At 35.8% G+C, this 26,762-nt stretch overlaps 1 protein-coding gene across 2 annotated transcripts in view; it reads right to left on the bottom strand.

The window, feature by feature from the left end:
- The window catches only part of DGKQ (diacylglycerol kinase theta), an 85,128-nt gene that overhangs the window by 39,972 nt on the left and 18,394 nt on the right, over positions 1-26,762 (bottom strand). For both annotated transcript variants that reach the window (XR_015742115.1, XM_087926389.1), the window contains exons 3-7: positions 14,021-14,120; positions 13,049-13,134; positions 10,663-10,788; positions 3,311-3,464; positions 673-741 (exon numbers count right to left, since the gene is read on the bottom strand). Coding sequence is in view for 1 of the 2 variants with exons in the window: in XM_087926389.1 (XP_087782515.1) it covers positions 673-741; positions 3,311-3,464; positions 10,663-10,788; positions 13,049-13,134; positions 14,021-14,120 (535 nt within the window). In the remaining variant the exon portion in view is untranslated. The remainder of the gene's footprint in view (positions 1-672; positions 742-3,310; positions 3,465-10,662; positions 10,789-13,048; positions 13,135-14,020; positions 14,121-26,762) is intronic.

Below are 26,762 nucleotides of genomic sequence, written 5' to 3' on the forward strand. Positions count from 1 at the left end.
ATTACATATTTTAAAATTTTCAAAAATAAAAAGCTAATATTTCAAAGAAGCTGCATTGCAGACACTTTAAAGGGCTGAATCACAGAAACAGCTTGAATTAATCATTGTTTAATAATAATACTCTCAATTACAACAAGAGCTGGCTGGCTGTCAGCTACACTAGTAGGCCATATGAGGAAATCATCTCCAAAAAAGGCTAAAATGTCCATTAAGATTGGCTATAATAACAAAAGAAGTATGTCCAGTCATACTTCTCCTTCGTATATTTCAGTGAATCAAGGAGGCATCTCCCTGAACAACTTCCAAATGTTATATCTTTGTTTGGGCTTTAAAGGGTGCTTCAGCCCCTTTTGCTCAGATAGGAGGGTTCCTGTATATTTCTGCAAGGTCACCCTCCTGACTCCTGACTCTGACTCTGTACACGAGGGCTATCAAACTCATGCTGGCCATGCCATGTCCGATTTAGCAAAGGGGGAAGAAGTCCCGATAGGTCACGTAACACCGCCGTAACAACATTGAGTTTGACAACCAGTTTGACGTTGAGTTTGCTCTACACCAACTTCTTGACAATCTTTCGGACTGAACATTTTGCACAATAAAAACTGCAGATTACCTGTGTATAAACCTTTGTAATCTGGAGATAATCTGTACTTAGTATCAAATGCCACTTACTTGAATCTGCTGAAACCTGGGATTCTTTTAATGATGATTGTGTTGAGCTATCAACATCATCGTCATCATCTGTTGGAAGAAAAATTGGAAAAGCAATTTATATGGAGGATAATGTATTGCTTTAAAGATACTACAGTATTCAGAATAAAACAGGCTCCCAATATTGCTCTTCTTACATTGACATAATCTATTACATAATGAAGAGTGCTGAATCAGGATACTAAGGACATTTATGCCCTTGGGGGAGTTAAAAATCCCTATAGTCACAATGAAACTGTTTCATAGCTGAGAGGTGCAAACTACATTAACCCTGGAATGAATTCTACTCCTGAATCAAAGAACCTGGTGCAAGTTTATTAAATTTTATTTATTATTTTTATGAAGAAGAAAACAATATTGCAATAACCTATATTCCGCTTCTTATTGGGGTTCCTGAATCCATAGAGAAACTTAAAATACATATTTTTGGTTAGGCAGCTGATATCAGGTGCAAAACACCCAGATCACATGTGAAGTTCCAATTAAACTGATTTTTTTTTACTATTCCTGCCCTTACAAGAATCTATTTTAGCCCAACTTTTGGGCTAAATAAGGGTTAACAAGATTCAAGAGAGGTCTTTGTGGCTACGTAGCGATTCTATGCTGATTCCTCTTTTGAGTCCATCCTCAAGTTCTGCCATTCCTTCTCTTAGCTGATGGACAAAGCTGAAACGATCAATTGGCTTAGCTCCTCAATGAATAGTGCTTTCATAGAGGAAAAAGGGCTATACCCAGGGATGGGATCTGACTGGTGTAACTACCGGTTCGGTGATTTACATTTTGCGTGTGAAATGTCGCCAGCTTGCAGCCTAGACAGGTGTGAAGTGTTTGAAAAAGCATTTTTTTCTTGCTTTTTCAACCGCAGCTGTGCCGCAAAGCAGTTAAGGTTGAAAAAGCAGGAAATAAAAGGTCAGGTAAGAGCCCGGGCGGGCAAGTGGGCCAAAACAGCAGCAGACATAGAACTGGTTCTATGTCTGCTGCTCTTCAGAGCTACTGGTTCTACAGAACTGGAGAGAACCGGTAGAATCCCACCCCTTGCTATAACACATTCAGAGGAGGCGTGTTAAATTCTGGAGATTCTAGGAAGAAGAATTGGGAGAAAGCAGGAATTAATATGCAATGGTTGGCAACCTAGATGGATTTAAACAGTAATGTTTGTTGACAATTGGTTGGTGGTAAAAGAGAAAAGATGGTTGGTAAATTTGTAATATGTTGAGAAAGGCTTACTCTGTAGTGTAAAGAATACAAATAGGTGGACAACAACCCAAGGAAAGAGTCACCAAAAATCTAAAAAGAAAATATCTTGGCTTTTTATTTGTTTTAATTAAACAATTAAATTTAATTGGCATGCCAGTTTGGTGTAATGATTAAGGCATCAGGCTAGAAACTGGGAGATTGTGAGTGTTGGCTTTGGGTATAAAGCCAGCTGGGTGGTCTTGGGCCAGTCCCTTTTTCTCAACCCTAAGAAGGAGGCAATGGGAAACCACTTCTGAAAAACCTTGCCAAGAAAACTGCAGGGACCTTTCCAGGAAGTCTCTGAGAATCAGACACAATTGAATGTGGGGGAGGGGGCTGTTTTTAAATATGCCATCCAAAGATAGGTTTCTGAGATTGGCAGCTATATAAATTTGCTAAATAAAATAAATAAATTTTCCTGAAGATATTGGTCTAAGATGTACTGTAGAGGGCAGCAAAATATTGCTTTAGACTCTAAACAGTGTTTTTTTTTCAGGATAATCCAAGCAAATAAATCATACATTTTTTTAAAAAAAAGTTTGCATATTTGTCAGATCACCAAATCTATCCCATGTTGTGCTATAATGGCCTCTTTTTTTCCCCCCACTACAAATTTGTAATTAGTGTGTTGGCTAGGAGTTGTGGAAACTATAGTTTCAATCTGTGTGCAAGACATCAGGGAAAGGAGACTGTACTATACAATTTTTGATAAACTAAGAATTTAAATTTTATAATGGCTTACTACTTTACCGAAATATTAGTTTAGTTTTCTGTCATTCTCCTCCTTTTCCAGGAAAGGGTTAAAATGTTTTCTTATATTTAGTGAGCTCAAAACAACCCCCAAAACCACAGTTTCCTGATATTTTGAACTGGCTAAGCAATTTCATCTCTCTTTTTTTTTTTGAAACCTACAAACCTGTCAATGTTTCTAACCCTTGGAAGAAAAATAACCCTCAAATCACCGGTCAGAATAGCTATTTATATTGGTGATAACATATTACAGGTAGTCCTTGTTTTGCAACTATCGTGGTCAGCAACTGTTTGCAGTTACAAAGGTGATGAAAAAGTAACCAGTGCCCACATTTGCTACTTTAGCAAGCTTATAAAGCAAAGGAAATCTGAACTAAGATAATAAAAACAGTAACGGTTCCACTTAGCGATTGCTTTGCTTTAATGACCGAGTTGCCAGTCACACTTATGGTCACTAAACAAAGACTACCTGTAGCAGACCAAATCAATTCATAATATTATTTAACAATAACTCATAATAATGTGAATTCAAGAGAAAGACAGGGAAAGAGAAAACAATAATGAAACCATTTAACATGATTCTGAACAGCTTAACATAATTTCTGAACTTTACCTGGCTCTGCTTGTATGCTTTCTGATATTCGGAAACAGTGCATTTTACTGAAGTTCCGACAAAATAATCGCACACAACTGGGAGGAAGAATCATGTTCCTTAATCTTCCAAAAGTACACTCAGGAGGCACAATCACACAGCAAGCAGCATGAGCCTACAGAAAACACAACATGAAGTTCTCAAGAAGTTGTATCAGATAGCCAAGAGGTTACAACATCACATTTTGCCTTCTATAGTTTGTGATATTCTACAGTGGCAGCGATAAAACACAGAAATGGTGGGAGTTTTGTCAGACTTAATGCTTTTTCCCAAAAAAACTGCTATTCAGCTCTAGAGATGAGAACAGTTATATTTTCAGTGCTATATGATTCAGCATTCTTTTAGCCATAACTACAGGCACTATTAATTTCTCACAAATCCAAATCCATATCAGAGCTTTGATAATAATGTGAGCGTCTATATACTCGGAACTACAAACTGTTTTAATGGAGGAAGAAAGTTCATACTTAGGAAAAGCAGATTTCCCTTACAAAGAATGAGGAAATCATTTGAAGAATGCTTCCGTTCTTTTATAGAATAAGTACCGATAGCATCAGAAATAATAGTTAACATTTATCCCGTTTTTTTATGTTTACTCTTACTCTATGGTTCTACTTCATGATATCAGACTTCTTTTACGTGCGTCTGTGTATTTCCAAGTCAGCTTTGATTCCTGGCAACAACTGTACAAGTCCCTACAAGTCTTTTGGCGGCATTTTAAAAGTGCTTTCTTCCCATGAGAGGGCTGAGAGGGAGTGACTGGCCCAAAGTCACCCAGCTAGCTTTGAGCCTAAGGCAGGATTATAACTCACAGTTTCCTAGTTTCTAGCCTGTTGCTTTATCCACTACATCAAATTAACTCTCTTAGTCTGTTTTACTTTTTCTTATTCTTAAATTTTTATTTAATGAATATCGCTCCTTTATTGTTTTTATAAACAACCCAAGATGATGAACATCTCTAATGCTCCTTTTTTCTCCTATTTTCCCCTCAACAACCTTGTGAGGTGAGTTAAACTGAGAAAGAACAACTGGCCCAGGGTCATCCAATTAGCTTTCATGGCTAAGGCCGGATTTGAACTCACAGTCTTCTGGTTTCTAACCTGGTGCCTTAACCATTAGACCAAACTGGCTCCTTTGTTCCAATATATATGTAACTAGCAGAAATGTTACCATCTGTAGAGATTTATTAACCGAACAGACACACCATGCTAATAATTCTGAAGCTTATTCGATTTAATAAGTAGCCAACAGAACATCAGGAATTTTGGATTGCTGATTGTTAGAATGTTTTCTATCTTGTTTGCTAATTAAGGTAAAAGATTAACCACATGTCTTCTCTTCCTTGATATCTACAGCGCAAAAGATATTTTGTGTGCTTGGATGGATTCAAGTTCTGACAACAGAATAGAAAACAAAAGTACTTTCAAATTTAATTCAGGTGAAACTTTAATAGCCTGCTTTTAATAGTAAAAGCAAAAAGGGACAAGGCACACACATACGTCCTCACTTAATGATAATTGAGACTGGAATTTCTGTTGCTAAGCAATGCAGTTCTAAAGTGCAAAATCATGTCTGGAATGTTAAATAACAGCAGTCTTGGCAAGTTCCGGTTATCATTATTAGGTGAATTACTGCAGGTCATTAAGTGAGGACTTCAAACTCCCTGCTGATTTTGATTGTGGGGAGCCAGCCGGGAAGGCTGCAAATCACAATTATTTGATCATGGAAATCCAGGCTGGTTGTTGAGTGACTGGATCACATACCCATGACCATGGGGCACTGAAAGATCCAGAACTTTAAGGACTGGTTGTAAGCACCACTCCTTCAATGCTTTTATTGAGTTGTTGAATGAGTGGTTATTAACTGAGGACCACCTGTATGCTGAAATCTCACCAAAACTTCCTCATGCACCTTTCTCTCAACTAGAGAGATATCCACAGAGAGTGTGGGCAAAAGGGCCAAGATGGCAGCCATGAAAAACAGGCAGACTGAATCAAGTTCAATCACATCCTTGTGGTCACCATCTTGACTTCTTTGTCCATCCCCACCTCTGCTCATTAAGTTTTAATGGTGGAAATAATCGTAGGTTATTTCTGTCCTTCAAGCCAACTCCAGTTTTCTATTTAACGCTGCTATTCAGAGGGAACAAATGTTAACCTCCGGTTTGAGCTTCTTCAGCGACGGACTGAAATCTGCGATCGTGCACAGTTTCGATCTGTGCTCGCCGCTGGAGCACCCCGAGCCGGCTGGATTTGGGGCTAAGCCATCCCGTAGAGGTGTTGAAGAGGGGGGAGACTGCCTGCAGGGTCGAGGAGAGCCGCATCTCTCCTCCTCAGCTGGCCATTACTCCCTTTCCCGAAGGCGGTTGCAACGGTGGTCAGAAATGGCCACCTCAAAGAAGAACTTGACCAGAAAAGAATGTGCAGGAGGAAGATAAGAAGAGAAAGTTTTGGTTGACCAGGTTGAATTGAAAAAGCAACAACGTAAAGTACTCTGGAATTTGAACTATAAAAAATCACATTGTTCCCAAAGAAGATTTTGAAGCAGCGAAGGAGAAAGGGAAGGGAAAGGATTTGGTTTGTTTTTTTCTTCCCTTCCTTATACTGACAGCTAAGAGATTTAAGTAAGAAATTGACAAAAATCCACTTTGACATCAATAGGCATTTAAGCTGAAAATAAAATGTCAAAGGGAGAATAAAGACTTTCGGATACTCAAAAACCTTTAAAAGAAGGAAAGGAGAGAAAAGGAAAGAATAAAAGGGCAGGATCTGGAAAAAGGGAGGAGACTGCCTGGAACTAAAAGGAACTTACTGAAATTTTAACAAGATTCCTAAAAGATATATTCTAAGGGGACTTCCAGTTTGCCAGGCTTTGGTGACGGCAGGGATTCGCGATTCTCCACGATCCCTGCCGTGCTAGCCGTCTTGGTGCCTGGAGGATAAGGCTGCCCTGTTGGGGCAGCTGAAGATAGGGGGGATCCGGACAGGGGTTGAGGGGTATCGCAGACCCCCTCCCCAGCCGGCAATAACCCCCTTTTCTCAAGGCGGTGGAGCGGCGGTCTCAATGGCTGCCACGAAGAAGCCGGCAACTGGCTTAAGAATGTGCAGGAGGAAGAAGGAGGAAGTTTCAAAATGAAAGTTTTTCTTGGCTGAACCGGGACTTTAAGGACATATTTAATACCTGGAAAACTACTATTTTTTTGGATGCTACAATGTTCCCAATGGAGGTTTTCTAAAGCGGCGAAGGAAAGTGCTGAAAGGGAAAGTTACTCTCCCTCCCTTATGGAACTAACAAATGGACATGGAAAATCTGCTTTCTAACAGAAGGTAAAAATCTAAAGCCCTTTGTTATAAGTGGGAAGGGAGAGGCTTGGAAAAAAAAAATTATATTAAGACTTTGTTGGAGGAGATGCCTTGAAGATTAAGAGACTAGAAACTAATTGCAAAAAAGATTTAAAATACAGATTGGGTTTCTTTCCCTAATTGACATTACCCCAGGAAGAGAAACTGCAAAAGGAAGAAGTTTGTGCTTTGCCTGGACTGTTTGATGACTTTGGGATTTTGGGGAATTGTTTTAAGTTTGGAAATATTTTGATTGGCTTAATAACAAGAGGATAAAGAAAAAGAAGAAGAAAAAGTTTATAATGGCTCTATCTCTCGATGAACTAAAAAAACAATATGTAAAAATAAGGAAAGAAGGCAAGGACGCTATGGGAGAAGCCCTTTGTTTTTTAGAAATGGCGCTTGCTATGTGTCAGCAAATTCAACAACAGCTGGAAGAAGCAGAGGAAGAAGAAGCCATTTTTAATGAACTAAAAAGTTTGAGTAAGAAAGAAAGGAGATAGAGAGGAGGGAAAAGAAGGACTTAAGATTTAAAAAAATATCTATGAAAGAGAAAATTAAGATGCAAAAACAATATAATGCTAGAAAGCAAAAGGAAAGAAGAATACAACAGAGAGGGGAAGCCAAGAAGGCGGAGGTTTGGAGAGGAGTGGGGGAAAAGTCTAGATGGGCCAAGAAAGAAAGGGAAAAGGGGGGAAAAAGTTACAAAGGTATAAAACAAGATGGGAAAAAGAAAATTTTTTTTAGGGACAAAGGGTAATGTATGATTTAAAAAAGGGGGGGGGATTCTGCAAAGTACACATGATAGTATTGTAGTATTTGTATTTGTATTAAAAATAGAAAATTGGAATTTTATAAGATTCAATAAAAGATTAAAATATTAAAGTACAGTGTTAAAATGTTTAATAATGAATGATTTTAAGTTTTAATAAAATATTAAAGGAAATGTTTAAAATATTAGTTTAACTATAGAGTTTAACGGGCTAATGTGCTGATGTTATTATAGATTTATTATTGTAGTATCTGTTTTTGAAATAGTAATGTACTAAGCAGAATCAGATTGGGATTTAGGTGTTATTTCAAATTTCAATTTAGGGGAATGATAGAAAGGCATCATACTCTGATTAGTGATTCCAGGGGAAACTATTCTTTTTTATATTGGAAATGAGACAGATGTAAATGGAAAAAAATGGACAAAAGATATAAAAATATTGACTTAAAGCAAGATGAAATATATAAAATAGAATTAAGAAGAGGGAAAAGAGGGGAGGAGTTATATAGAAGATATAGAATGGTAAACAAGATAGGTAATGGTATACAAGAAGAGCATGAATTTAATTGAAGTCCATACAAAAAGAGGTAATCTGGGGCCAAGCTACTTTCTAAAAGGAAGTTTTACGTTTTTGTGTTTTGTGTGTGTATGCTTAACTGAGAATTAATAAAATCTCGGAGGAATGCCAGATGAGAACAATTGTAAACAAGCCAGAGGGAAATATAAATATGATGATTGAATAGCAGATAAATATAGAAAAGAAATGTGATTGAATAAGAGTAAAGAGAAATAATGTGAAATTTGTTAAAGGGAATTTATGGGTCTACATGGAAATGGGGTAAATTAGAAGTATGTGATATAAAATAATGTTTTACCTGCCTTGTAAAGATTTATAATGGAAAGAGGTTTTATGTTTTTAATGTCTAATGATGTTTTGTTTTGTTTGTCTTTAAAATTAATAAAATTTGTTTAAAAAAAAAAAGATATATTCTAACGGAAACTTTGTAACAAAATAATAGAACCCCAGGAAGAGAAAGTGGAAAAAAGAAGCAAGAAGAAACAGCTTTGGGTTATTTGGATTACTTAGTGATTTTTGGATTTTTGGCGATTGGACTTAAATGACTAAAATCAATTGGGTGGTTGTTTAAAAGTGTTTAAAATGGCATCACTTTTGGAAGAACTGAAAATGGAACTTAAAAGACAGAAAGAAGATGCACAAGAAGGAAGAGGTTCTTTTGGCTTCGTATTTCAATTTTTAGAAATGGAGATCTGGAACTATGAGAAACAACAAGAAACGCTTGTAGAACAAGAAGGTTGGGACAAAGAAGAAGCCATCTTTAACGATTTTATGTGGGGGGGGGGGGAAGGAAAGGGGGGGAAAGAGAGTGAAAAGTTTAAGATTTGAAAAAAACAACCAAAAAAAGAATAGTTTGAAAAATAATTACAATATTAGGAAGCAACAGAAGAGAGGATTACAGAAGAGAGAATTAGAAGTAGAGAGACAAGGGGGCAAAAAGGGGAGGGAGAAGAAGAGGGGGAAGAAGGAAAGGAAAAGAAGTTATAAAAGACAGAAACAAGATATAGAGAAACAAGGAAAATGTATAAGGATTCAAAGTATAAGCCCATTTAGACATAATGGGTGAAAATGTAATTGAAGGATTCTGCAAAGGTACATAAGATAGTATTGTTATATTAGAAATACAAATAATTCTAGGAAATATGAAACAATGTATGATTAAAATGAGGATAAAATACTTATTGTAATGCAATTGAATGTTTGTTAATAAATAAATGAAATAAAGTGAATGAGAGAATGAAATTAGGAAAGGATGGGAACATTTTAATTATTATTAATGATTTATAAAAATATAAGTGAAGAGAAATATGGGTGGAAAAAAAGAATTAATTATGGAAAGTTTATAAGTGTTCCCAAGGAAGTATGATGTTCAATTGAAAAGAAATGTTAAAGACGTTAAGATTGTAACTAATATTAATGATAGAATTGAATTGGAATGGAATGAGTGTTTTATTTACTATTGTTATAAATACACACACACACACACATATATATATAAAGAACATAGTATGTATTTTAAGAATGTATCAAGCAGAATTCGATTGGATGTTATGTACTATACTGAATGTTATAATTCTAAAGGCATCAATTGAAGTTTAAACAAGAGTTGAATGGATAAAATTAAAAGATATAAAGGTGTCATACTCCAATTAGTAACTACAGGGGAAAATTTGTTTAATGAGAAAAGGTAATATGAAATTGAAGCAGGACAGACAAAAGTATAAATATAATGATTAGAAAGACATTGAAACTTAGAAAAAGATATATAATTGAATTTAAATATGAGATAATTAAAAATAAAGTTGAGAAAACCAAGGGAGGGGAAAAATTATGGAGAAAATGTTAAAATAGTAGTAAGACATAGAATAGAACACAAAGATGAATATGAAATTGAGTTTGTGTCTGTATGGAGAAGTGATAACCCGGGATCATGCTATTCTCAAAAAAAGTTGTTTTATTTGTATTGTTTTTGTGAAAACACAAATAAAATTTATATTAAAAAAAAGAAGAAGGAACAAATGTTCTGCTTTGAAGGCTAAACATTTAATCTCTAATTTTATGTTATACCAATACTCTTCTATGAATTTAAATAACAATTTTTATTTTTAATCTAGGGAATACCACAAAGGCCACGATGGTTTCCCAGAGTAGATGCTTTGCGGTTTCACACACATTTCAATATTGTGTTTTGTTTTGCACAGTTACAGTAAAGATCTTTTGGAGAACAACTTTCTTTTCTGTCCCAAAGGTGCTTTTTCAAGAGGCAACTGGACTTTCTAGTTTTTCTTTGAAGACACTTCGCTTCTCATCCAAGAGCTTCTTCAGCTCTGACTGGAATGGAAGGTTTATACTCCTTGCAGACAGCTGGTCATTTACATTCTTTTAGCAAGTTGTTAAATCCTTCCATTCCCCACCATCCAGTCAGAGATGAAGAAGCTTCTTAGATGAGAAGGAAAAAGTCTTTAAAAAAAACAAAAAACAAAAATCTAGTTGCCTCTTGAAAAAGTACCTTTGGGGCAACCATGACCTGAGTGACTGAGAATCTCCACAGATAACTTTCTTTCCTTTGAATATATTTATCCTGTGTTTCCTTGGAGACTTGTCTAAGCCTTAATATACTTACCAGGATGCCACACCATTCACATCTCATACCCGAGAGCACGTCAGAAGAGCCACAGGTTTTCTTACAAACTTTGCAACGTGAGCCTGATGGAAGGTTTCCCTCCCTCCAGTGATGATGGTACATATCCTATAAAGAGAAGCAGAATCACAAGAATTACGCTAAGAGGGCGTCATAACGTTTTGCCCTAACAGGGTCCTTGGATAGGAAAGTATCCGAAAGCTACCCAACAGACAATACTGAGAAATATTTTTTAAGGATATCTCAGAAGAAAGCAGAGGCAAATTATTTCTGTGTGGCTGCCAAAGAAATCCCAATAGACAGCCAATCATCAAGAGTTTAGTGAAGTTTGAGTCAAAAGAATCTTTACTGATTTTACCAGAGTAACCACCCAGGATCACTGGGAGTTAAGCAGTAGGACAGTCCTCGACATACAACCACAATTGAGCCCAAAATTTCTGCTGCTAAGTGAGAGTTGTTCAGTGAGTTTTGCCCCATTTTATGACCTTTCTTGCTACAGTTGTTAAATGAATCACTGCAGTTATTAAGTTAGCAACATGGTTGTTAATCTAGCTTTATCCCATTAACTTTGCTTGTCAGAAGGTTTCAGGTGATCACATGATGCAGAAATACTGCAACTGTCATAAATACGAGTCAGCTGCCAAGGGTCTGAATTTTGATCACATGACAATGGGGATGCTGCAATGGTTGTGTGAAAAATGGTCATAAGTCACTTTTTCCAGAGCCACTGTAACTTCAAATAGTCACTGAATAAACTGAGGTAAGTTGAGGACTACCTGTGTATAGTAAGTAAGTATGTATGTATGTATGTATGTATGTATGTGTATCACATATACATATAATAATCTATTGTTATCATTTAATAAATAAATTATTGTTGCTATTATTATCACACGTTTTTAAAGCCTCACAGGACGTTAAATCCCTAAAATAGTTACATTATCATATCTGAAGAATCTAAGATCATACAGAAAGTCAAGTAAAACATACTTTCAGCAATCTTAATGACTATATTGAACAGCCAGTTATTCATCTACATGTGAAAGACTTAGAAAATTTTGTTTTATGTATCGCTAAGCAAATTTATTTCCCATGTTATTCAAAGCAAACCCAAATAATTATGGAAAAGGATTGTTCATAGCCCTAATTTCGTTCAAATGAATTGAAATCAGCCATTCCTTCATAAGCTGACAGGATCTCATCAACTATGACCATAAATAATATCTGAAAATCAATGCATGCACCCTTCATTTAACATCTGGTGCATCTCTTCAATATGGAACTCTTATATTGAGTATATTTATTTTTTAAAAACTCAGTAAACTCTGGGAGGCGAGGTTTGGAATTGAACTTCATGAATTTCACTGGAGCTCGCTGTGGCATTGAATTGTCTGTGACAGCAATCCCCAAGAGGCACTAAACTCTAAACTTTCACTACATTATGCAATGAACGCTTAATTTAATGCATCATACATGGGCTGGCATATTTGCTCTTCCTAAATATCTTTTAAATACAAATTATGTAATTTGCATTGATTTACTATTTCCATAGTAGCTTAAATGGAGGAGATGGTGGCATAATTTACCTTATCTTATTAATGATATTATTATGCAAAGGACTTTCAGCAATGCAAAGAAGGAAAAATTAGTATGTCCTTTTGCATTTTATATTAATTATTATGTCCAGATTGTTTCAGCAGGACATTCGTGCTATATCAAAAAGAAGATTGGATGGAAATTCTGCCTGTTGCATCTGAAATCTACTAAAACAGGATCTTTAAAGCTATCATTGAATAGATTTTAACTTAGATTTGTCAACAGATAAAACTGGTTACGACTTTAGTAACAATGCTCTACTAGTTATTTTCTTGGGTCAAAAGTTTCAAAAAAATGTGGCAACATTGCTCATTTATTATTTATTTATTTATCATATTTCTATACAGCACTTGTATGACTGGCTACAAATTATTTTTTGTTGTTATCTACCAAATTTGTTACTGAAAAACATTGAAAAGGTAGGATACATTTTTAATTGAATCAGCAATATTTAAAGGTATGGGAAATTTATTTAGCTGAAAAAGTAATCTAACAACAAAGAGCTTGGGGAATTTATTGAAATTCATCACCATTAATTAACTATATTAATGATGTTTTACAATAGTGTTTAATATTTATGTATATGTTTACATAGAGTATGTAAAATTCACTCATACATACACAGAGGCATACACAATCACAAGCAATTTTTTCCTTTTTTCTGATTTCTTTTTGTCCTTGTTTTAGTTTTCCTTCTAACACTGCATACTGTAGATAACATTTAATGTTTTGCTACTTTGATAAAAATGTAACTAGGTAAAGGTATACTTACATGATTTTGATGACCGTCTTGATGGCACTGACGACAATCACTGCAAGCAAAGGGGGCACAGTCTGTGTGTACGTGTATCTCACATACTGAAATAAATGGGGAAAAGCAAAATGAACCTCCCTCTGTGTCTGTTTACCCACGTGCATCTCTATATTCCTCTATACTTCCTTTTTTCAGGATAACCTTTAAAAAAATATTACAATTGTTTTACCGTTGTAAAATTTGTAAGTAAAGTATTGTGAATACGAATTTAAAAGTTATTTAAATGAGATGATCTGCTAAGCAGTTAAATTTCACAGTGCTGTCTAACGTCTATGTACAGCAGGGGTCCCAACCTGGAGTCCAGGGATCGGCATCAGTTCACGGCATGCTAGAAACCAGGTTGTGCATACAAGCGAATCTGCCATTGGCAGGATGCAAGCAGCACATGAAACCACACCCCTTCCAGTCCATGGAAGAACCTTTCTCCACAGAACCAGTCCCTGGTACCCAAAAGGTTGGGGTCCACCTTTAGTACAATATATTTACCAATGTAGTATGGCTGTATTATTATCATTTATCCTTCTTATTATCTTCTTTATTCGATGAGGAGGAGGAGGATGAATCTGTTGTTTTGCATGTACACTGAAAATTTTTGCATCAGAGACAAATTCCTTGTCTGACACTTGGCCAAATAAAGTATTCTAATTCTAATTCTTATAAACAACAAGAGTAAATTCCCCGTTCAATCGTGAATGCCATGAAACACAAAGGAATATGATTCATTGCTGAAAGCAATTCCATTGCAAAGGAGAATACAGGTTTTCTTTTGATTTTTTTTCTACCAAGGCTTCAGACTTCCTTTAAAGATCAAAGAAACACTCAAACATTTTCTTTTCATAGAAAAACATAGATTGAAATCAGGGAAAAGGTGTTAACAATGAAATTAAGCTATGCTGATTAGTAGTATAATCCATTCTTTTTGGAGCTTACCTTCACAACGAAATGCTGGACTTTCCAACTGCTTTCTGCACACAGAACAGAACTTTCTCTTGTAATGTCCTATGGGTCCTAAACAATGTGCAACTGGAACCTGCAGGGGGGAAAAGATATGGATTAACTACATATTGCACAGCGGTTTATGTTGCATATATATTTTAACTGCTATGCATTTGGTTAATGTCCAATCAGAAGCCAAGGCTCCATTTTTTCATGAGTATATAAACACAACATTCAAAAGGAGACAAGAAATCTATGTGGCTGCTAATAGTCAATATCAACTTGATGGCATATAATCAACCAATTACTATACTAATTTCTTCTCATTAAGAAACATGATTAATTATGTTTACTGTTGGAAACATTAAAAATATGAACTATGCATCATTAACAAATCCTATTTATCACACAAGCTGATTTACCAGAAACCAGGGAAAAAGCTTGGAACTATAAATCAATACTGATAAAATCAAGGAAATTCAATAGAAAAAGTTCAGAATTAAGGCCATCTCAAATTCAGAAAAATTCCACAACCAGAGATTTTAGAAACTGAGGTTGCTACCTTGACAAATAAGTACCCCACAATCAATAATGACACCGTAGAGTCAAAGCTATGTTTATCTATAATTAGTTTTCCACCTACTCTTACTTTCCTTTGTTCAGTCAGCCTAAATCTGGAGGAAGCAAAAAATTATTCACCGGGTGCAGATCTTATACAACCTTCTCCACAAAGGTTTTATGCAAATGGGATTCTTTCTGGACTAATTTGACTTCTCATGTGTTTTCTCACTGCTTGTGTCCACAATGGCAATTATACTGAAAATTGGGAGATACCCCTGCCATTTTGTGTATGCACTCATCACTTACTCTCAAAATATAAATTTATCCTTGGCTGAAAAATGTTACCAAATTGACTTAAGTCAAAATTTTGTATGGCATCATTAATGTCATGAGATATATCTATAATTGTGGCCTCTATTTTAATTTCCAACTTCTTGACTTCGGTGAACATAATCCCGTGTTCACCTTAATTCTGCTTTTAAACCAGCTAATTTGGCAGTCACTTGAGGTGAGATGGGTAATGTAGAAATTTAATACATAAATAATTAACGTATTTTTATTGCTGGATTTTAAAGGAGAACATACTGTAATAAGATTGTATATTGAAGACAGCATTTGTAGAATTGCTATAAAGCCTTTATAAATATTTAATAATGTCATTACTTAGCATTGGCATTTGGTATATTTTGAGATGACGGGTTATATACTGATTTCTTTACTTATTAGAATGGCATTCTGCTATCAGAATGGAGGCCACGTATAGCTTTCCCCCAAGCTGTACAAAATAGCCCACACAGTTTTAGTACCCACTGTTATTTGCATAATGTTTTCTGAGGTTGGTGACGCCTAAGGTCAATCAGTGAGTCATAGAAATTATCTAATGTATGAAGCAACTAAATATACCATAAGGAGAAAGAAAGAAATTCAAGTTTCTGTAGGAAATGCCAACCTTAACTTTAAGAGCAGCTTCCTACCTACTAAATATTTCTTTTTTATGTAGTTCATCAAACTATCGAAAATTAACTAAAACATCACAAAACAAAGGCCAATTATGAGCAAAGGCTACTAATCTTTCTGATACTGTACATTAATGCAGGAACTACATGGCATAGAGAAAACATTGGGGATATGCAATTCAAATTATTCACTGAATGCCACAGAGCAAAAAGACCAATGGCAACAGCTTGCTTTGATACAGTAAATGAAAAGTATTTTCTGTCTACCCTTGCGATCTGGAGGCCAGGAGATGAAATACGGAACAAGGATGAAGGCAACTGAATGAAGTAGGTGGTAAAACAATTTACTGAGCCTCTTCCATGCATTAAGAATCGGAAAAGGCTACGTTGCTGGTTTCTTTATTTCTTTATTGCTTCAATTTACACACCTCTCCATTTCCCAGGACTCTAAACTGCTTACAAGGTATTATGTACAATAGAGGTAAAACTGGAAGAAGAGTAACAAATCGCCATCAATCCCCACCACTAAGGGAAAATATATTTTTTCAATCATTTCTAAATGCCTTCTTGAAGAACAGTGTCTTCAAGAATCCATAATTTTGAAAATGTAACAGGGAGTGGGTAGCTCAGATATCCAGAGACAAGCTGTTCCAAAGGAGGGGGGAGAATCACTAAGAAAGCTTGATCATGAGGTCTATTTCTTTGTTGATGGGATCTCTAGCCTAGCCTTCTCTTCCAGAATCTTCCAGAATAGACAAATAGAACTCCAGAAAAAGGTCTCATATGTAGGCAGCACACCCCCAAATTCTGGACCCAGTCCAAAAGGGTATCATGATGAATAGAGGTAGTCCTCAACTTACAACAGTTTGTTTAATGACCATTCAAAGTTACAAAGACACTGGAAAAAGTGACTTATGACCACTGCCACACTCCCAGGGTCATGTGATTTATATTCAGATATTTGATAACTGGTTCATATTTATGACAGTTGCATTGCCTGACATCATGTTACCATCTTCTGTGACCTTCTGACAAGCAAAGTCAATGGGGAATCCAGACTCACTTAACAACCGTGTTACTAATTTAATAAGAGCAGTGATTCACTTAACAAACATGACAAGAAAAGTCATAAAATGGGGCAAAATACACTTAGCAAATTTCTCACTTACCACCATAAGTTCTGGGCTCAATTGTGATCATAAGTCGAGGACTACCTGTAGTATCAAAAGCAGCTAGGTCCAAAAGAATAACACACACACACACACACACACCACCCCATTCCCATTAGAAATCATCCTAGAAAGTAAATAATGTGTTCTCAGCCCCATACCTTAGCTTGAATCTTGACTGAAAGACATTCAGATAATCTGCTTCTGCAGAGTCCTCTGAAGTTGCTGTACAATCAACTTCTCCATCGCCTTCCCCCAAAAGCAAAAATTGTAAATTGGATGACAATTGTACAAAATCATCGGATGATTCTGGACAATTGTCATTTGAGGGAGATTGTTGTTATGAAGAAGAGGCAGCCCACTGCTTCCTTTAGAGATGGCGGGACCATCCCTTTATTACTGCCAAGACCCAACGTTATCTCCTGGAAGCCTTAGCCAACATTGTGGAATACGGATTTCAAACAAAGATGGCAAAGCTAATAGTTACACAAATCCTGATCCCTTTTATCAGGTTCAACAGGAAAAAAACTCCTCCCTAATAACCAAGTTAGATCCTGTTTCAGTCACCTCCGCAGGACTGCTTGAAAGCTATAGTTTAACTTGATACAAATCTAATTGGCTTTCAGATACCTTGCCAATTCCTCAGAGTAACCTTATAGGTAGACATAACAGCTACCTCCTACCAGGGAGAGTCAGGTCACTTGAAAGAAGACCATCAGGTAGATCTGTGGACATAAAAATGGCAAAGAAATATTGACGTTTTGCTGCTCTTACCACCACAAAGTAGGTTATAATAGCAGTTCTAATCTATATTGGATCTAATTCACTTCTCATTGGTCTTCAGTAGCACTCCAGGTACCCTTCAAACACTTATCTCCCTGAACTCCTCTGTAAACCAAGGAGAGTTCCAGGATCCCTGTGTAAGGAGGGGCTGCTTGGGTGTGATCCAATCCAGAAGCCCCAATGCCCTCTCATTCCAGGACATACTAGGACTTCAGTTTGGACTATTCAACAGAACTAATCTTCAAGAACAAGCAAGGTTCCTTCTGGAACCGAATTAGGCCCATCAGATGCTTGGAACAGACCAATTTAATATTCCCCATCAAGAACTGCAGGGCCATCAGAAAGTGTTCTGACTTGATCTATATTTTTTCCCCTTTTAATTCCTGTAATCTCTTGCATTGGGGTGGTCAGGGCAACTGAATGGAGCTGAGTATTGTATTATTGATATAAAAAGATAACAAATGTACAGTGGCATCATAGTTCTACTGATGAAATCTGGAACTTCTTTTTCTTTGATAAATGAACAATAAAAGATCTGAGTAAATTAACTGGTAACCTTCCAAGGGGGAGGAATTATATCAGATCTATCCACCTGCAATTATTCTGTAAGAGCTATCCCATTTCCAGGAATTGAAAGCCTAAGATCCATCATCGAGGTGCAACAGCAATGTTCCATTAATGCATTTTTTTAAAAAAAAATCAGGAAAAAAAATTAAAAGCCTCTTTACATCACCCAGTCAAGAAACAAATCTCCCTTTAAGGAGATACATAAATGAAGTTGCAGTTGAAGGATGTAGTTCTACACTGCAGAAAGGCAAAAGGGCAGCAAAGAAAAATACAGCTGAGAAAGACAGGCAGTGTCCCATTCCCAAGCAGCATATTTCCACCACTGAAGATAAGGGTGGGATAGTGCCAGCTGTGTCTGACCTAATAACCCATGCATAAAAAGTCTCTCTGTTGCACAAGCATTGCAAAAGGAATATTCTCCCTATTTTACGCAATCAAATGATGCAATTACTATTGAGTAGGTTCCCTTCTGTCCACGATGGCAATAATCAGAGCCTTCCGTTGACTCTCTTTCTTGTGAATGGACAAAAATAGCTCTCCATCAAGATATGCAAATCACCACACATTCTCAGAAAATGAGAAGAATCCAGTTTTAACAGCCTGATTTAATCCCTTCTTCACCCCCCTTTGCCAAATTCGTCCCTGAGATTAATCTTACTTCCTTCACTCCATAAAGCCTCAATTATTCTTGTACTTAATCATCGCTGTAGACAAGTAGCTGCTTTAATTGTACAAGCAATATCAATTTTGGTTCTCGTTTATTATTGAAACCCCTTCCTAGAAGTCTTTATAATCCATTAAGATCACTTTGCAAGATAATGCAATCTCATATTTGCCTTTGCTTTAAAGTCAGGTAATTATCCTTAATATACTGAATCACATCCTCACGCATGTGTTTAATATTGGAATTTTACTGCATTATCCCAAAGTCCTTAAATAATCAGAGACATAAGCTAGAAGGACTTCAAAGCTTTAACCTTCATTTTTAATTAAGTAGTTGATTTGATTACATCAAAATGCCATTCATCTTTCATTTGGTTAGTGAAAGCAAGCCAGTTTAATCCATATTTTACAAAGATGGCTTGTTTCAAAAATTACCATTAAAATTAGTCGCTGTCAAATGATACAAAGGTTTGCAGTTCATCAAAATTTGAAGCAAAAAATTTCAACGTTCATGTAACTAAAGCTGTGACAGGAGAACGAGCTTAGCATCATGCTATATACCAGATGAGCATAATATACAAGCCATATCTAATTAAGTAGGATTTTAACACCAGAAAATATCGTATGTGAATGAGACAAGGATATTCAGCTACCAGGGTTGCCTAAAGTATGAAATATTCTCAAATTATACCATGTTCATCAAGTACATTTATGATACTAATATTAATCAACATCATTTGAAGTGTTAGTACCACTTTATAATGTCTTGGTAAATCCACACTTGGAATATTGCATCCAGTTTTGGTTGCCACAATATAAAAAAGGTGTTGAAACTCCAGAAAGACTGCAGAGAAGAGCAACAAAGATGATTAAGGGACCAGAGGTTAAAGCATATAAAGAACTGTTGCAAGAATTGTGAAAAGAAGAACTAAGGGTGACATGATAGCAGTGTTCCACTATTTGAGGGGCTGCCACAAAGAAGAGCCTATTCTCCAAAGCACCAGAAGGCAGGACAAGAAGCAATGGATGGAAACTAATCAAGGAGAGAAGCAATCTGGAATTAAGGAGAAACTCCCTATGAGAACAAAATTAACCAGTGGAACTGCTTGCCTTCGGAAGTTGTTAAGTGTTCCATCATTGGAGGTTTTTGAGAAGAGATTGGGCAGCCATTTGTCCAGAATGGTATAGGGTATCCTACTTGAGCAGGGGATTGGACTAGAAGATCTCCATAGTCCCTTCCAATTCTGGTATGTTGTTAAAGTATAAAACTGAAATGCTGTTTTGTACACTCCTAAATATACACCACCTTGTCCCAAATATTTATTTGACAACCTTCTAAACAGTGGTTCACAAATACAGGGCCACTATACTTATATATGCTCTACAACTTTCACACCATAAATCTTTCCATTATATCCTTAAGCCAAAAGGTATAGTATGCAAAACAGAATTTTGGCTTTATGTTAAATCAGAAATAACATAGAAAAAAATGGAAATCTATGCCTTACACACTGTTCAAAAGAGTTATTAGCTTTCATATCACAGAAACGGCATTTTCAAAAAATCCACAAAACAAAAACAATAATGTGGCTTAACTCTAGAAAATGGAAGCATTAACAGCTGTTTGGGGGACAAAGATGCCTGTTCTATTTTCAGCTATCTTCAGCAGTTAAACTTCCTGTTTCTATTTTTATAGGGGGTTCCCTTGCTTTTCAAATTCTCATTATGCTGACCGGCTTAAACAATGATACACATGATTGAAATGCACACACAAAACACAAAGACACACATGTATGTATGTATGTATGGGCTTCTAGCTAAAGTCAGCAGGAAGCCAGTTCACACTAAACTGTTACACAAATCAAGGAATGGCTTAATTTGACCTAAGACTTATCTGCACAAGAACTAGAATAGAATAGAATAGAATAGAATAGAATAGAATAGAATAGAATAGAATAGAATAGAATAGAATAGAATAGAATAGAATAGAATAGTTTATTGGCCAAGTGCGATTGGACACACAAGGAATTTGTCTTGGTGTAAATACTCTCAGTATACATAAAGAAAAGGTACATTCGTTAAGAATCAAGAATCATAATGTACAACACTTAATGATAGTCATAGAGTACAATCAACAATCAAATCATACTAGGAAACAGTCAAGTGGGAGGGGATAGATGATAAGGAGTGGTGAGAAGATTAACAGTAATAGTAGTGTACACTTTGTAAATAGTTGAACAGTGTTGAGGGAATTATTTGTTTAGCAGAGTGATGGCTTTCGGGAAAAAACTGTTCTTGTGTCTAGTTGTTCTGGTGTGCAGTGCTCTATAGCGTCGTTTTGAGGGAAGGAGTTGAAACAGTTAATGTCCGAGATGTGAGGGGTCTGTAAATACATATTAATCGAGTGCACAAAGAACTATCCAAGATCTAGAGCATAATTTCAATAAGCCTCATACCAATTAGTAACTGTTATACTAACAAGAAAGAATGCACACTAGCATTATCTTAAAAGACTCTCAAAACAGGGAACATTTCTAATATCAATAAAAACACATAAATCTATTTGAGGTCAGAATCCTTAAGAAACGTAATTCTGGCTTCAAAAAGGATTGTTTCATGCTCTATATTTACGCTGTAAACAATCAATACTGGAGACAAGTAAAAGCAGCTGCAAACTAGTGAACTAAAATATTAATCCATAAATGGAGTTAATATAAATATTGTTTATGGATGAAGAATAAGACCTAATGTAAACATGCACCTCTTAACCAATTTTTCTTTAGAGACTATTATAGCACATTTTATCTCTCTGACAATTAAAAATCAGCTACCGTTCATTTGATTAGAAGAAGAGATTATATATAGGGATAATATAAATTTGAAACAGTTAAGCAAATCCATGTGCTATCCTATTCAAAATAGAAATATAAACATGACTGAAAGCTTCTTATAAAGGTTGAAAAGAAAAGGATATACTTTGACTTTTGGAACCAAAAAGCCCACATTTCAACAGGAAGATATAGCCAAGCAACAGATAAAAGCCACATATAGGAGAATTCTTGCCATTATGTCATTAATTTCTTTCTGTCTGTCTGTCTGTCTGTCTGTCTGTCTGTCTGTCTACAGTACTTAGTGTTACAACTTGGAATTCTCTTTCCAAACCAATTATCCCCCCTTCCTCCCCCAGATGCATGGAGACTGTAACTCCTAGTCAGGATGTACTTTTAAAGGAAGATGCTAGATATGGTTTTCTTAAATTGCTTTCTGAATTTGCCTGCAGGCTCAGAAAAATCTGCTGGACAAAAAAAGGGGGGGAACCTTGTGCAAGTTTAGATGGAGGTTACATCACACTATTATTTTCTTTGGAATATTAATGTGAAACTACAAGCATGAATTCAATGATTATTAATAGTTGTTTTTTTTACAATGGATATGAGATGTCTTGGGAAACCAAGTGACCTTCAGAATTATAAACCAATGGAGAAATGTTGGCCATTAGAGGAAACAAAAACATTTTAGTCACCCTTTTGCAGAAGTCATATACAAACACAGACTGGGTGAGATTAATATCAATGTTTAGCATACTTCCATGGACAGGATTTCCTAATACATTATAACCTTGGTCGTACTGTCCAATAACAAAGAGCCAATCCCAAGGAGATCAGTCATCCCACTGAAATGGTTCAACCTAGTCAAAGGTGCACCTAATTCATATCTTGGATAGAGTAAAACAATGCAATCCCTAAGAAATCAGAAGAATTAAACTGGTCACTCTGGGAATTAAGTGTCCATTAAAAACCTGATCTGTAGCAAAGGAAGAAATAAATTGTAAAAAAGAACAAAACTCCCTGTCCAGTGTGTCCATCTATTCCCAGCTGTATCACTAAGCTGCTATGAAAATTGTACCCATCTTCTAATAAGAACAAGAGCTTTGCTAAGACAAATCAAACTACCTACAGAAAGCATATGGCCAAGGAAAAACAAGAATTGGAAATGGGCCTCACAGCTGGAGTGACCAGTTTCTGATGGGTAGATGAAAGCTACAAACAGAGCTATGACCAGCAGTAGAGAGATATACCCAAAGCCCCTCAGCTGATTGCTGTCTCATTTGTTTTTCAAGAATAAATGAAATGTGACTTATCCAAACACTGTAGTAATAATAGTATCAACAATATTAGTATTTTACTAAATGTGCTAATTCAACGGCAAAACTCAGAGCATTCAATAACCATTCAGTAACCCTCAGTTTTATTTTTTCTTTGCGGATAGAACGAAATGTTCCTGTCAAAATCTCTTTTCCAGAAATGTTGGAAAATAAAAGTAGAAACCTAACACAAAGGCTCAAGTACACATACATACAGGCAGTCCTTGACTTACGACCATAATTGAACCCAAATTTTTTGTTGCTAAGTGAAGCGTTTGTTAAGTGAGTTTGCCCCATTTTATAACTTTTCTTGCCACTGTTGTTAAATGAATCTAGCTTTCCCATTGACTTTGTTCGTCAGAAGTTTGTAAAAAGGAACCACATGACCCCGGGATACTGCAACCATCATAAATTGAGTCAGTTGCCAAGCATCTAAATTTTGATGATGTGACCGTGGGGATGCTTGTAAGTGTGAAAAATGGTCATACGTCACTTTTTTCAGTGCCATTGTAACTTTGACTGGTCACTAAATGAACTCTTGTAAGTTGACCACTACCTGTACTGAATACCAGCATAGATGGTGCAAAGAAAGGAATTGTCCATTCAAGCATTAAACCAGCTCTTCTTACTCTAAATAAGACTAACAAATGATTATACTTACCTCTCATATTTGGAAAAAAAATGCTAACAAACTTTATGAACATTATTATCCAAGGTCTTAGGCTTTAGCCAAAGACTTTGATGTTTTTTTTCAAACTGGCCTTCTGCTCAACAAATATCCTTCAGTTATATGAGCATTCCTTGAATAATAGCTCATGGAAACAGTATACAAATCAGCATAAACTTACATTGTGGACCCTTAAATCATATAGTACAGGAAACCAGAGCAGATTCCGCAAGGGAGTTTCTCTACCTTAGCAAGTTTAAAATATATAGAATTCAATTCCCAGAATTCCCCACGTAGCAATGCTAGATACAGGTCAAAGTTGTAGATAAAGGCTGAGAAACATGGCCTTAAGTATTAGCATAGAATACTCTATTTGCATAAATAACTGAACACAAAAATGTTCTAGTTATGTAACACATTAAATAGTTGCATAGTTGTTAGCATATGTAATGCAAAGACATACACTGCATATACACACATACACATACATATGTGCATGGTTTTAAAATTTTAAACCATACCTTAGCATACTATAAAAAGAGTTATATCACTGTATGGATGGCATACACATTAACAATTAAGCCCTCATTCCCTGTCCCTCTAAAGAGGAAGAAAACGAAGGCAGGATTTGAAACCAATTTAACTCTCCCACAGGATCTAATTAATGGATTGCCTTGAACAGTTTATCAAAAACAAAGATAATCTAGTTTCTGAAAAATAGAGGGAGCAGCCATAGTCAAAGTTTTTCAACATTAGGGTAACAAAAAAAGTTGAACATGTGTCAACTTTCTCAAAGCCTATTTCCTTAGTCTTGAACGAAGTGCAGAAGAACAGCTGGGTCATTTCTGATTTTATTTGGAAGTTTTGTTTAGAAGGAACTAATAATGATATTGAAAACACAAAGATACAATGGCAGAATTCAACCGCAGTCTTTAAAAACGTGAATGGGAGAAGTCTGTCTCAAGTTCAGTTTTTTGACATTATTCTGAAAACTCAAAATCAGGACTTTGCAAGACACTGGCTACAATTGGATAAATCAGGAATTAGTCAGTTACATTCCAGCTCAGGGCCAAAGCTGATCTTAAAAATATGAAACAAATATATGTTTGTTTAAGAAGTCATCTGAACATTTAATATGGCGATCAATGAGGCTGCTGCTTCAGGTTCAAACAGCAATAGTAACTTCTAAAGGAAGTAGTAGAGATTTCTTTCCCAAATGCATTCTAATCTGAAAAACAAATCAGGAATTGAAAAGGGAAATCTTAACCCCTTCCCTTGAAACAATAAAAATGGACTGAAAATATAAGTCCCATCCACTCCAGGGATCAAAGCTACAAAGGGGCAATTGGGAATATACCGGTACGTACAGTCAACAGTCTGCTTAAACAACTGATCCACACAAAAATGAGCTTTCTCACTTCAAGATATTCTGCATATCAAATATCCAGAATGTCTTGTGATGTTCCAATCAGAGCTTATTCAACTGCTGTGTTCACTTCAATCCACATACACCTTTTCAGGTTCAAAGGTTCTGTTTAAATGCTGTAGTTTCTTAGAGTGTTTTGCAGCACTCTGAAAGCAATCCATCTATATCCATTTAAGAATAATGATAAACAAATAAAAATGGTATCCTTCCATTAATTTACCTTCTTCACAATAAATATTAAACATGTGGAGAAGCAGCACTCATCCAATTGTGTTAGAGCAATTAAATAATTACCAAAGAGGAGGAAAGGTGTTTTGCAGCACTGAAAATACTGAAGAAGGGCAATGAATCTACAATACAAGTTGTTTTAAAGCAGCCGTGGTATAACAATATCACAAAGTCATGAACTGACTTTTGAATTCAACATTACTTGAGAAGGAATTCCCAAGAAGAATCATATGCATACTTATACACAAAAATAGCCACTGAAACTTACCAATACAAGCTGCTCACAAAAAGCTTCTTAAACATCATGAGTTAGAGCCAGCTTGTAACTAAGTCCAAGCAACAAAGATTAGTCATAGTATGCTAACTCCATAATTCTCTGAAAGATGTTGACACAAAACTTATCTTATTCATGCCAACCATCTGAGTTCACAAGACTTCATTTGACCTTGAATTCCATTCAGAGAGACATGTTCAGTAAGATAGAGAGATGGATGGTCCAGTTTCAATTAACACGGAGCTAAAATTTTAGTTGAAATTGATCCGTTGCCAGATTTTCATCAACCTTGAAATTATAATTTAAAAATGCAATTTATGATTTGCAATATTAATGTGGTCTAAGAATCCACCAGGAAAAATGTATTTAACACTCTTCATGTGCCACAGCTTCCAAAAATAGTCACTTTATACAATCTGGAATGGGATTAGAGTATATAAATAAACATTTTTCACCCACAAAATAAATTGCCATTAAGCTTTCTGTATTAATATCTTAATATTTTAAGTATTAAGAACCAAGTTGAATATTTGCTTCATGCAGCTAATCTACAGCTCTTCTCTTCCAAAGAAGATACTTCATTAGGAAAATGTAATTAATAGGGACCACATCTTGGCTTGGAAAGCATTAAATCTGGATAGTATTTGAATGGGTACTAAAATAGAGCAGTTGAGAAACATCTCCGAAGAAGGTAATAACAAGCCACTTACTGTGGCCAAGATATCCATGAAGTCATTAGGAATTAAAGTTGAATTGGAGTAGATTCGTTTGAATAAACAGAAGTAGCTGAGACATTTCATGATATCTTCTAGTGCTGAAGAGTCCAAAACCTTCAAAATGTCACAGATTAAACCTGTGGCCTTCTATATCCACATCACATCTACTACCATCTCAATGTTTTTTCAATCTATTTTTCTCTTATATCAGTTACTGGGAGATGGGAAGGGGGAGATACCGCATCCTGAAATAAAAATATAGCTTATAAGTAGCACAATAATCAAAATAAATGGACCACCTGTATTCATTCTAGTGACACCGTTTTATCATCTAAAGATTTTCTTCAACCTTTGCCACCAGACAGGAAAGTATATTGGGATCTTCGACCCATTCTTGATTTGGTTATAACAAGAATAGAATGGCCATCACCAATAACTATTCAATGAAAATCCCCATAAAAAGTAGTCTGGTAAATAGCAATTACATAAACTGAATGAATTGTATTCTTGTATATATGGGTATGTCAATTTGACATTAACTTACCTCATATCAGGGATGAATTCCCCGTGACAATAAATCAG

Source organism: Pseudonaja textilis, chromosome 2 (assembly GCF_049901715.1).
Source record: "Pseudonaja textilis isolate UNSWEBS1 chromosome 2, rPseTex1.2, whole genome shotgun sequence".
NCBI classification, from domain to species: domain Eukaryota; kingdom Metazoa; phylum Chordata; class Lepidosauria; order Squamata; family Elapidae; genus Pseudonaja; species Pseudonaja textilis.